This window comes from Pongo pygmaeus, chromosome 8, assembly GCF_028885625.2.
Source record: "Pongo pygmaeus isolate AG05252 chromosome 8, NHGRI_mPonPyg2-v2.0_pri, whole genome shotgun sequence".
NCBI lineage: Eukaryota > Metazoa > Chordata > Mammalia > Primates > Hominidae > Pongo > Pongo pygmaeus.
In genome coordinates this window covers 125,079,409-125,093,013 of record NC_072381.2, presented here as the reverse complement: position 1 = coordinate 125,093,013, position 13,605 = coordinate 125,079,409, and the positions used below count along the sequence as shown (strand labels likewise).

Genomic DNA, 13,605 nt, shown 5'->3' with positions numbered 1-13,605 from the left:
CCATTACCCTCATCCAGACACGGGTGCCTGCAGCAGAAGCTGCATGCAGTACATCTGGTCCAGCCACAGCTTTTCATGGAGCCAGCACCTGTGGTGGCACCCGGAGCTGCCCGTCCCACCATAGCAGCCGGCATGCCTGGCTGTGCACAGTGGCCGGACCCCATGCTTGCTCGCCCACACACCCGCCGCTCCACGCCTGGCTTGCCCTTGGCAGGTGTGGGATCTGAGCACAGCCTGCTGGGCCAGGTGGGTGGGATGAGCCCAGTGGGCAGAAGCAATATTCAGGCAGAACGCACTGCTGGCCACAGAGGTTTTCCAGCCGGAAAAACGACACCCCAAGGATCCTGTGACAAAACTACATTTCTTTTAAAAAGGAGGAAGGAGGCAGGAAAGGATCCTTCTGGCCATGGAGAGAGTAACTCAGTGGGGGTTACTGGATTGGGTGGTTGGAAGACTGAAAGTGAAGAGCCCATTTAGGAGAATGACTCCAAGAATGATGGTGGTGGCAGGAGGGAAAAAGTAAAGATGGATGCTCTCAAAGTAGAACACTGGATATTTGATATATAAAGGGATTATTGTCTATTTTTTTTTTGAGACAGAGTTTTACTCTTGTTGCCCAGGCTGGATGCAGTGGCACAATCTCGGCTCACTGAAACCTCTGCCTCCCAGGTTCAAGCGATTCTCCTGCCTCAGCCTCCCGAGTAGCTGGGATTACAGGCACATACCACCATGCCCAGCTAATTTTTTGTATTTTTTGTAGAGATGGTGTTTCACCATGTTGGCCAGGCTGGTCTCGAACTCCTGCCCCCTGGTGATCCACCCGTCTCAGCCTCCCAAAGTGCTGGAATTACAAGTGTGAGCCACTGTGCCTGGCCTGTCGATTCTTTCATGTTTGGTGTTTGGTTGGGTTTAGAGTGAAGGAAATAAGGTATTAAGCATGATGCTGTTTCTGGCCTGGGCAAGTGGGTGGCACCATCTCCTGAAGTAGGAAACATCAGGGAGAAGAAGGTGGAAGGGGGATGGAGTGCCACTGTGCATACAGTGACTTTGAGGTACCTGTGGGATGTCTAGGTGGAGCTGTCCAGTTGGGTGAGGTCTGGGATGAGGTCGTGCAGACACAGAAAGTCAGAATGGATTCGTATAGAGCAGGTGACAGAGGCCATGTGGAAGAGGCAGATGGCCTGGAGAGGGACCAGAAAGGACTCTGGAAAGGAAAGGAAAATCCGGACCCAGAGGATGGTCAGCTTTGAAAGCACAGGCAGAGAAAGAGGAGCCCACAACATAGGCTGGAAGGAAATAGCCAAAATATAGGAGGAAAACTAAAGAGGGTAAATCTCATGGGAGTTACAGAAAAGGGGTCAGGAAAAGGGTCAACAGCTCCAGAAGCCACTGAACATTCATACACAGGAAGAAAGGAATACCGTCCATTGGATTCAACAACAAAGACACTGTTTATGACCTCAGTGAAAGCAGTTTCCGGGCTGCTGAGCACATAGGCCAATGCCCTGGGTGGAGGCGTGAATGGGAGGCATACAAAGCTGCTTCTTGTGGTCTGCTCTCCCCGCCGCCTCTCAGGGAGGCAGTCCTGTCCACCATCCTGTGGCCCTAAACAGCCACATCCTGTAATCTGAGGCCAGTGACCTATGACTTGTCTCCTCACTTGAAGAAATTACCAGGCTAATTGGGTTCCATCTCTTGAGCATCTGTCTGTTGATGGTGGGAGCTGGGCTAAAGATCCTGAAGTTGACTGAAGCTGGAGTGGTCATTATGGGATGGTGCAGGATGGGTAAGTAGAGAGTGGGGGAAATGGCAGAGATGGTCAGAGAGAAGCAGACACACACACACACACACACACACACACACAGACAGATGAGGGAGAGGGCAGGGTAGAAAGGAGGAGGAGCCCATCCTGATGAGTTTGCAGCCCCTATTCCAGGTTTCCATGAGGCCAATTATCCTTTAGCATCTTGGGTAAGAGATCTGGGGTGAGGTTGAGCAGATACAGAAAGTCGGAGCGGATTCATGTAGAGCAGGCGAATGAGGCCACGTGGGAGAGGGAGACAGCCTGGAGGGGGACTAGAAAGGACTCTGGAAAAGAATGGGAAATCCAGACCCAGAGGATCTATTGCTAGATTTGCACATGGTTGCCAGTGTGTCCCTATAAGAAGCAGCTCCCTAGAGCCAGCCAGATGGGTCTCTATTCCAAAGGAACTTGGACAGAACAGGAAATGAGGAGGTAGAGGCACTGAGTGTGGATAACTCCTTTAAGAAGTTTAATTTTGCAGGGAGGAGAGAAATGGGGCAACAACAGGATAGAGTGGTGAGAGCAACTTAAAGATTATATATATATATATATATATATATATGTTTTTTGTTTTTTTTTTTTTGTTTTTTTGTTTTTTTTTGAGATGGAGTCTCACTCTGTCATCCAGGCTGGGGTGCAGTGGCGCAATCTCGGCTCACTGCAACCTCTGCCTCCCGGGTTCAAGTGATTCTCCCGCCTCAGCATCCTGAGTGGCTGGGACTACAGATGCCCACCACCATGCCTAGCTAATTTTTGTATTTTTAGTAGAGACGGGGTTTCACCACATTGGTCAGGCTGGTCTTGAACTCCTGACCTCGTGATCCGCCTGCCTCAGCCTCCCAAAGTGCTGGGATTCCAGGCGTGAGCCACCATGCCTGGCCTATTAACTTAAAGATATATTAATGTTGCTGGGGATAAATCAAGAGGAGAAGTTGGACACACGAGAGAGCTGGGACAACTGAAAAATCAAGGTCTCAGAAGAGGTGGATGGTGGGGTCATCTTTGAACAGAGACTGTGAGCCCCATGTCATTGGCACCAATGCATTGGGCCCTCAGCCTCCCCAGGACAGGGTGGGTCTCCTCTCAGAGGCCTCTTTTCTTACCTCTCTGGAAAGAGAGGAGCCACAGCGACTCCCGCTCTGTCTTCATCAACCCTGCCTTTCTAATCATGCTGCTAGCATCTTGGGTTGGATGCCTGATATTTCACTTCAAATGCCTCCTAGACTTGCTAAGTCACTTCCAGGAGGCATTGACAGCTGTGTGTGATCACTTGTGATGGGACTCTTGAGCAGCACCCAGCTCTAACACAGAGTTTCAAAGGTGGAGCTGGTTATATTCTGGCTGTCTTCACCTTCAGTGTTAAGGCATACAACAGCCCCTCGTAACCTGACAGGCATGTTTCTCATTACTTCTTTTTTTTTTTTTTTTTTTGAGATGGAGTCTCACTCTGTTGCCCAGGCTGGAGTGCAGTGGCGCGATCTCGGCTCACTGCAAGCTCCGCCTCCTGGGTTCACACCATTCTCCTGCCTTAGCCTCCTGAGCAGCTGGGACTACAGGAGCCAACCACCACGCCTGGCTAATTTTTTGTATTTTTAGTGGAGACAGGGTTTCATCGTGTTAGCCAGGACGGTCTTGATCTCCTGACCTCGTGATCCACCTGCCTCCGCCTCCCAAAGTGCTGGGATTACAGGCGTGAGTCACCGCGCCCGGCCAAAGCCACCGTGCCTGGCCGTTTCTCATTACTTCTTTGCAAACACTCTATGCCCCAGCTCCTCCAGACAGCTCACTGTAGAACGGCTCCCCATTCCTTTTCAATCTGCCCTACTAAAGATCCCTGAGCAATTTGCAAGGAAGGATTGAGTCTTGTTCATCGAGGTACATCGAACTCCTAGCACAGTGCCAGGTATAGAGTAGGCATTCAGTAATACCTGTGGGATACAATTTTCCCTGAATGCACTTCATGCTTTCGCACCTGCAGGCGTTTGTTCACGATACTCCTGCTCCCCAGAAGATCCTCTTCCCGTTTCAGACTCTTAACTAGATTCCCCTAATCTACTGTCTCTCTCTCTGTCTCCCCTCCAGCACCCGATTACTCTTCATCTTCTTAGCCCGTTGTGCTCTGTCCTGAGTTGCCCCAGCATACTGTATTCAAACTGCTGGTTTACTTGATTCACTGCCCTTACCCCCTTACCCCTATTAGGCCTGAAGACAATGGATAGGCTTTACTCATCTTTATATTCCAGTCTTAAACTCACTGTGTTTCTTTTTCTTTTTCTTTTCTTTTCTTTTTTTTTTTTTTTTTTTGAGAGAGGGTCTCACTGTATGGCCCAGGCTGTGGAGAGCAGTGGCACAATCATGGCTCACTGCTGCAGCCTCCAACTCCTGGGCTCAAGTGATCCTCTCACCTCAGGATCACTGACAAGGTCGCACCATGTTTCCCAGGCTGGTCTCCCAGGCTTAAGCAACCCTCCCGACTTGCCCTTCCAAAGTGCTGGGATTACAGGCATGAGCCACCGTGCCTGGCCTACTCTGTTTCTCAGCAACAATTAGAATAATGTCTGCCATATACTACGTATCAATATACCTGTGTAATCCAGGTAGGACAGGCTCCTCTTCTGTATCCTGGAGTACTTCTTGCTAAAATACAGCGAGGAGAGATGGGACAGGAATTAAATATTCAGTCTTACTGTCTCTCAATTTTGAAACTGCCTCAGACCGTAGGACTCTCTAAGTTTAGTGACACCTGGTAGCACCTCCATGGCAGGGGTGGAGGGCTGCAGCTCTGCTGGAGACACTCTCCCAGTTGATCAGAAGGTTCTTACCACCCTTTTGTCTGCCTTACTAGTCTTTGCCAACCCAAACCCCACTGGCTGCTGAGTCCACAATGAAAGGGGTCCCCAAGAGAGTGTTCTTGGATCTCACACAAGAAAGAATTCAGGGTGAGTCTGCAGAGTAAAGTGAAAGCAAGTATATTAAGACAGTAAAGAATATAAGAATGGCTACTGTGGCCAGGCGCCTGTAATTCCAGCACTTTGGGAGGCCAAGGCGGGAGAATCATGAGGTCAGGAGTTCGAGACCAGCCTGACCAACATGGTGAAACCCCATCTCTGCTAAAACTACAAAAATTAACCAGGTGTGGTGGCACATGCCTGTAATCCCAGCTACTCAGGAGGCTGAGGCAGGAGAATCGCTTGAACCCCGGAGGCAGAGTTTGCAGTGAACCGAGATCGCGCTACTGCACTCCAGCCTATGTGACAGAGTGAGACTCTGTCTCAAAAAAGAAAAAAAGAAAAGAAAACAAAGGCCGGGCATGGTGGCTCACATCTGTAATCCCAGCACTTTGGGAAGCTGAGGTGGGCAGATCACCTGAGGTCAGGAGTTCGAGACCAGCCTGACCAGTATGGTGAAACCCTGTCTCTACTAAAAATACAAAAATTAGCCAGGCATGGTGGCGCGTGCCTGTAGACCCAGCTACTCGGAAGGCTGAAACAGGAGAATTGCCTGAACCCGGGGGGCGGAGGTTGCAGTGAGCCAAGATCACGACACTGCACTACAGCCTGGGTGATAGAGCGAGACTCCATCTCAAAAAAAAAAAAAAAAAAAAATAGCTACTGCAAAGACAGAGCAGCCCCAAGGGCTGCTGGTTGCCCATTTTTATGGTTATTTCTTGATTATATGCTAAACAAGGGGTGGATTATTCATGCCTCCCCTTTTGAGACCAAATAGGGGAACTTCCTGATGTTGCCATGGCATTTGTAAACTGTCATGTGCTGGTGTGAGTGTAGCAGTGAGGTCACTCTCGTCGCCATCTTGGTTTTGGTGGGTTTTGGCCGGCTTCTTTACTGCAGGCTGTTTTATCAGCAAGGTCTTTGTGACCTGTATCTTGTGCTGACCTCCTATCTCATCCTGTGACAGAATGCCTAACCTCCTGGGAATGCAGAGCAGTAGGTTGCAGCCTCATTTTACCCAGCTCCTATTCAAGGTGAAGTTGCTCTGGTTCACATGCCTCCAGCAGACTGGAGGTACAGATAGATCTCACAGAGCAGCCAGTATAGTCTGGATGAAGGAACAAAGGAAACTACACAGTTCCCTTGTACCGTTCATGCTGAAAAGGTCTTATAGAATTAGGCCTCCAGAAAGAGGGGGCCCACAAAGACCCTCCTTTTCTCTCCATTTCTCCATCTGCGCTCAATACCCCCCTTCCTGCCAACCCCTCTTTCATGCAACCAGACCCGATACCTTTCTCTTTTCCTCCAGATACTTCTCTCCGCAGTTTACCCTGTTACCCTAACCTTGATTTTTTTTCTGCTTAGTCCCTCATTTTCTCAGAAATGTGTCTTAACATCTCCCACTATGATTGTGGATTTGTCTATTTCTCTTTTTAGTTCTGTCAACTTTGTTATGTATTTTAAAGCTTTGTTCCTTATTAAGTGCTGCATATCATGTATGAAAAAGTATAGATATAATTTGAGGCCCTAGATGATAGTAAGATTTATTTTTGCTTCTGGAAGGCAGCTGGGGTCTGGGCAGACACCCTTAATCCAGTGGTTTTCAACCACAGGTGATTTTCCCCACCAGGGGACATTTGGCAATGTCTGGAGAAGGTTTGGTTGTCAGAATTTGGGTTAGGAGAGGTGCTACTGGCATCCAGTGGTTAAAAGCCAGGAATACTAAACATTGCATAGGATGGTCCACTGATAATGTCAATTTATCAGTGTCAATAGCACTGAGGTTGCGAAAGCTTGCCCTAATCCAATTATCAGAGGCGTTTGAACCAAGGTAACTCCATCTTGAGTAGGGGCTGCGTAAAATAAGGCTGAGACCTGCTGGGCTGCATTCCTAGAAGGTTAGGCAATCTAAGTCACGGGATGAGACAGGAGGTCAGCACAAGATACAGGTCATAAAGATCTTGCTAATAAACCAGGTTGCGGTAAAGAAGCCGGCTAAAACCCACCAAAACCAAGATAGTGACAAGAGTGACCTCTGGTTGTCATCACTGCCACACTCCACTTGCGCCATGACAGTTTACAAATGCCTTGACAACATCAGGAAGTTCCCCTATATGGTCTCAAAAGGGGAGGCATGAATAATCCACCCCTTGTTTAGCATGTCATCAAGAAATCACCATAAAAATGGGCAATATGGGGTAGCCATTCTTTTATTCGTTTACTTTCCTAATGAACTTGTTTTCACTTTACTCTATGGACTCACCCTGAATTCCTTCTTGCTCCAGATCCAAGAACCTTCTCTTGTGGTCTGGATCAGGACCTCTTCCCTGTAACACAATCAAACGTTAAGCCAATGGGAAGCTGGGTTTTAGTCTTTGTGAGAGTTTCTCTATTTTCATTCCTGTTCCTTCCAAAGGGTGAGGCCCTTTGGAAGTTGAAAGCTGGCGGCGACTACTTGAGCTCTTCCTTCCTTAGCATGAGACTGCTGGGAGCTTCTCTGCCTCAGGAAATAGGCAATGCCTCAAAATTCAAAGCTCTGCTAACCCTTCTCTCCAGGACCTTGACCCTCAAATCCTCACCCCCTTAGTGGCTCACCTTCAGATATGTCTTGTTTGTTTTGCCAGCTTTTCTAGCTGCTCCGGATAGGAGAGCTGATCTGCCAATCTGCCTTTAGGGGAAACAGCAAGAGATTGCCTCTCAGTCTTTTCTTGAAGCTTTCAAATGCAGGCTTTGGGCCTATTGTGATGCTAATAGTCTCTCCTCTGCCCTTACTTTGCTCATTCTGCATGGAGGGGGCAGCTCTAGTCCCCCAACCATGAAAGAAGTTGGATACTCCCGGTTCTGATCGTTACTGCCACCAGGAAGAGCTATGGGGTGAGAGGGGGGATGGATTTCTCCCTAGTTATGTAAGAAACAAGCAGGTCTCACCCTTCATTTTTCCTTTCTCATACAAGGTGAAATACTGCAGTCTCATACGAGGAAGCATGTTTTTCCTGTTAACATTATTTTGATCCTGGTCCTTAGGAAAAAATAAGCCCGGCATTAAAGTGCGGGGAGCATTCACCTTCCCCCCACCCCACAGTCTGGCTTACAGTGCTAGAATACCAACCAAGTGGTGACTGGGCCGGATCACAAATGGATGCGGATGCGGTCAGCTCCCGTTATTAGGATAGAATTCTAATCAGATTGTGGATCCGATTACTTCTGACTCATAAATCTCCCTGACTTTAGAAAACAGGGATCTCTCATTTATTGGAGGAATGACAGTGTGAACAGAGGCATGGGCTGCGTTCTCACCAGCTGAGATAAACGCCGACCAGACCAGCACAGACATCCTGTGCTCGTTTCCTTTACTTGGTTTTTCAAATAAAGCCTTTGTGTATCACTGGTATTGTAAGGAATACGAAATAATGAAAGAAGTGATTCTTCAGGTGAGTCATTCTATTATAAAATGGAGCCCACAGTCAGGAACTGCTCCCTGAGAGAGCAGGACAGGATTTCCCTGCGCGGGGAGGGAAAGCAGCAGGCGCAGTCACGACGCGCCCCCTACTGGTCAGCGAGGAGAAATCCCTCACCTCAGGTTTCAATTAGTGCGGATGAGTCCTGGATTAAGAACCTCAGACCTGAGGCCTGGCGCGATGGCTCACACCTGAAGCCCCAGCACTTTGGGAGACCGAGGCGGGTGGATCACTTGAGGCCAGGAGTTTTAGACCAGCCTGGCCAATATGGTGAAACCCCTTCTCTGGTAAAATAACAAAAATTAGCTGGGCGTCGTGGCGCACACCTGTAATCCCAGCTACTCAGGAGCCTGAGGCAGGAGAATAGCTTGAACCCGAGAGGCAGAGGTTGCAGTGAGCCGAGATGGCGCCATGGCACTCCAAAGAGTCACAGAACTGGCCAGGCGCGATGGCTCACGCCTGTAATCCCAGCACTTTGGGAGGCTGAGGTTGGCGGATCACCTGAGGTCAGGAGTTCGAGACCAACCTGGCCAACGTGGCGAGACCCCCCTCTCTACCAAAAAATACGAAAAGTAGCCGGGCATGGTGGTGCCCAACTACTGGGGAGGCTGAGGCAGGAGGATTGCTTGAACCGGGGAGGCCAATGGAGGTTGCAGTGAGCTTAAATCGTGCCACTGCACTCCAGACTGGGTGACAGAGAGGAACCTTGTCTCAAAAAAAAAAAAGAAAGAAAGAAAGAAATATCACTGAGAATCACAGAACCGAAGTGGAATTCCATGAATCCAGTGGAATTACATTAAATTCCATGAGTAGGAATCCAATTCCATGAATGAAATTTCATGAATCCAATGGGATTCATGGAATTGCTAACACACAGTGAGATACGAAGGAGGCTAAGATGAAGAGCCCCTGTCTCAGGACTCCAGGGCCTAATTTAACAGCCACAATCTGCCAAGGTCAGAGGTAGCCTTAACGTGTACTGTACTCATAAATCAATCTCCCTGGAGATTTCAAACCTTCAAATTGCTTTGGTAAAGCCTTAACTCCTTTCAACCTGAGGAAGTCGATTGAAAAAATAAAAAGCCTTAGCTCTAAAGAAAGATTTTGAGTTTCTCATTCCAGTGGACCACAAAAAAAAAAAAAGAAAAAAAAGAAAAATCGCATTTGTGCAAAATCAACCATTTACATTTTATACTAATCAGTAAGTTATTCTTGGGCCTCGTGCTTGTTTGTAAACACATGCCTTCTCTCTTTCATTCTAACCTGAAACTTTATCCTTAAATCTATTCACGCAATAATTATGAAATGTAATTTTATTTTTAAACAATATATTTTCTTTTGTTTGTTAATTTCTTACTTTTTTTTTTTTTTTAATTGACAGAGTCTATCTCGCCCAGGCTGGAGTGCAGTGGCGCGATCTCGGCTCACTGCAACCTCCGCTTCCTGGGTTCAAGCTATTCTCCTGCCTCAGCCCCCCAAGTAGCCGGGATTACAGGCATGTGCCATGACACCCGGCTAATTTTTTTTGTATTTTTAGTAGAGACTGGGTTTCGCCACGTTGGCCAGGTTGGTCTCAAACTCCTGGCCTCAAGTGATCCACCTGCCTCGGCCTCCCAAAGTGCTGAGATTACAGGCGTGAGCCACCATGCACAGACTCTTTTGTTAATTTCTTTAATTTTTAAATTTCTATTGATATATTATAGTTGTACTTATCGTGAGGATACATGTGATATTTTGATACATGTATAAATGCATAGGATCAAATCAGGGTAGCTGAGATATCGATCGCCTCTATGTATTTTCTTGTATCTTGATCGTTAGAGTGAAATATAAGGAACAAAAAACAAACATGGAGAAGTTACCATGTTTTTAGTATTTTTAAATCCTAAGGGTTTGAAAGGTATATATTTGGGATAATGGGCCTTTTTGTCTTTTTTTGTCTGAAGGAAATTTGTGACCCAATAATTAGTCAAAATTATCTCCAAAAAATGTTAATGAAACTGAGCACCTTTTGGGAGACATTTTTAAATTATGTCAGCTACTTCAATGTCAGAGGGTGGACAGAGTTGGCTGAGAACAGTCACATTTAGGCAAGAGTCTTGTGTGTACTCTTTTGGTTATGAAAATGTAGGGCAAGTAAGCACTTGTTGCCCTGAGTGAAAAGTGACATAAACATTTTTTTAAAGGGTTCATGAAGCCTGTCCCTCCCTTAATACCTCTTGATGGGAAAATTTCATTGTCAGGCTGGGGCTCACGCCTGTAATCCTGGCAGATTGGAAGGCCAAGGCAGGCAGATCATCTGAGGTCAGGAGTTCGAGACCAGCCTGGGCAACGTGGTGAAACCTGGTCTCTACTAAAAATACAAACATTAGCCGGGCATGGTGGCAGGTGCCTGTAATCCCAGCTACTTGGGAGGTTAAGATGGGAGAATCACTTGAACCAGGGAGGTGGAGGTTGCTGTGAGCCGAGATTGCGCCGCTGCACTCCAACCTGGGCAATAAGAGTGAAATTCCATCTTAAAAAAAAAAGAAATTAAAAATTGAGAGATTTCACAGGAACAAATTTCTGGTCTTTCTGGAAAATTGGAAATCTCTTGTAACACTGGACCAATGCCCCACATGACAATTGCTGCGTGGGGCCGAGCATCAGTCCCTGGGTCTGCCACCAGCCTACATCCAACTTGTGACAGCTTGGCTCTGTCAATCCTCCACCTGGCTGGCCTCTGTGAACCGTGGGATCGCGCCTTGTGGAAGGCTTGTGCTGGGATAGAGCTGACTCAGTGCTGGGGGATCCCTGAGGGGATCCCAGGATTTGAATTCCAGGTTCCTGGAGGATATCAGCTGAATGCTCACCTTTCTGTGTGCCCTGTAGGCATAGATAAGTTTGGCGTTCAGGAGAAAGAGGGTACCAGAGCTCCAAGCTCGATCTGGCACTTTGGATCTGTTTCCATCGGTTCTTACAGCTGCTCCTCAGACCCTAGCAAACAAAATGGTGAAGCAAATTAGGAGCAAGGTTGCTTTTCAGGAAGGCTCAGAGGCTGCAGGTGATAAACTTGTCATAGTTGACTTCTCAGCCATGTGGTGTGGGCCTTGCAAAAAGATCAAGCTTTTCTTTCATTCCCTCTCTGAAAAGTATTCCAACATGGTATTCTTTGAAGTACATGTGGCTGACTGTCAGGATGTTGCTTCAGAATGTGAAGCCAAATGCATGCCAACCTTCCAGTTTTTTGTTGTTGTTGTTTGTTTGTTTTTGAGATAGATTTTTCCTCTTGTCCCCCAGGCTGGAGTGCAATGGCAAGATCTCGGCTCACAGCAACTGCCATCTTCCAGGTTCAAGTGATTCTCCTGCCTCAGCCTCCCGAGTAGCTGGGTTTATAGGCATGCGCCACCAGGCCTGGCTAATTTTTGTATTTTTAGTAGAGACGGGGTTTCTCCATGTTGGTCAGGCTGGTCTCGAACTCCTGACCTCAGGTGATCCACCCACCTCGGCCTCCCAAAGTGCTGGGATTACAGGTGTGAGCCACCGCGACTGACCCTTTCCAGTTCTTTAAGAAGGGACAAAAGGTGGGTGAATTTTCTGGAGCTAATAAGGAAAAGCTTGAAGCCACCATTAATGAATTAGTCTAATCATGGTTTCTGAAAACATAACCAGCCATTGGCTATTTAAAACTTGTAATTATTTTTATTTACATAAAGTATGGAGACTATAAACCCAACTGCCATCTGGATGACAATAAAATATGAATTCTACCCTTTTTTTAAAAAAAAAAAAAAAAAGAAAAAAAGAGGGTACCAGAAACAGACCCAGAGATGACTGGGGTCTGGGAGGAGGAAGCTGGAGAACCGGTGAGTGTGAACAGTATGCATCAGTCAGGGTTCGCCAGAGAAACAAAATACACATATACAGTGCTTGTTTGGTGGGGATGTGTATGTGTGTGTGGGTTTAATTTTTATTATAAATAGAGATGGGGTTTTGCCATTTTTCCCAAGCTTGTCTTGAACTCCTGGGCTCAAGCAATCCACCCTCCTCGGTCTCCCAAAGTGCTGGGATTACAGGCATAAGCCACCGCACCCAGCCATGTGTATATTTCTTTTTAAGGAATTGGCTCACATGATTGTGGGGACAGACAAGTTGGAAAGCTGTAGGGCAGGGCAGGGCAGGACAGCAGGCTAGAAACTCAGCCAAGGCAGATGCTGTAGTCTTGAGGCAGAATTTCTTCTCCTCCGGGAGAAGTCAACTGATGGTAGATGTTAACCAAGTCTGCAGAATATCTACTCAGCAGCATCTAGTGTTGGAGTTAAATAGCTGGGTGCTATGGTCCAGCCAAGGTGCCGCCTGAAACACCCTCACGTGGTGGGAAGAGTGGTGGTTGAGGAAGGAACCCTGGAGACCTTGATGTTGAAGACAGGGCAAGGGAAGAGGGTGAGTCAGAGCCTGCTGCGGAGGAGAGCTGGAGACATTGCATAACACCGGTGACAGTGTGCCCACAGAAGTGGTTTCGGTAGGTGTGGGTGCAGGAATGGATGGCTGTGGGTGGATCAGGACATGGGAGGTGAGGGGACTTAGCTGGCTCTTCCACGACATGTGATCAGAAAGTGGGGGTGGTGAGCTCGGGGTGGTGACCCGGGCGTGGTGGCTCACAACTGTAATCCCAGCACTTTGGGAAGCCAAAGCGGGTGGATCACTTGAGGTCAGGAGTTCAAGACCAGCCTGGCCGACATGGTGAAACCCCATCTCTACTAAAAATACAAAATTTAGCTGGGTGTGGTGGCGCATGTCTGTAATCTCAGCTACTCGGGAGGCTGAGGTGGGAAAACTGCTTGAACTTGGGAGGCAGAGGTTACAGTGAGCCGAAATTGTACTACTTCACTCCAGCCTGGGCAAAAGAGCGATACCCTGTCTCAAAAAAAAAAGAAAAAAAGTGGGGGCAGGGGGTAAAGTGAGGAGGAAGAGTTTCTTTTTGGTTTGTATTTTCTGTAGGCTAAGGAGAAGAAAAGAGCCAGTGGAGAGAGAAAGAGATGAACTGGAAGACAGTGAGTGAGGGGCTGGCAGAAGGATTTCTCCGCTTCAAACTAGAGGAGAGCTTCTTCCTCAGCCTTCGTGCAGCCAGCCAGATCCTAGGGCAAAGCTCTGGCTAGAGAAGGCAAGGACAGGCAAGAGAATGTTTTAGAAAAATACCCTTTCCATCTGGAATGCTTTTTCTAACCCCCTTCGCACCTTCAGCCTGGCTTCTAGTTGCACCAGGAACTCTGGGCCCACGTGTGAGGCACGGGGGCGACCCTGTCCATCGGGAGGACCTGTGGCTGCCTCCTCATCCCTTCCACTGAGCGCAGGATGGCACCATTGCTGGCTTCTGCTGCCCTCTGTTGTGGTCCTGTACCTCCTCGCCTGCTCA

At 47.8% G+C, this 13,605-nt stretch overlaps 1 protein-coding gene across 1 annotated transcript; it reads left to right on the top strand.

The window, feature by feature from the left end:
- The first annotated feature begins 11,198 nt into the window (after positions 1-11,198).
- Positions 11,199-13,183, top strand: LOC129006092 (thioredoxin-like). The gene is made up of 2 exons (XM_054435358.2): positions 11,199-11,441; positions 11,762-13,183. The coding sequence occupies exons 1-2, from the start codon at positions 11,199-11,201 to the stop codon at positions 11,834-11,836; spliced, it is 318 nt and encodes a 105-aa protein (XP_054291333.1). The 3' UTR covers positions 11,837-13,183.
- The last annotated feature ends 422 nt before the right edge of the window (positions 13,184-13,605 follow it).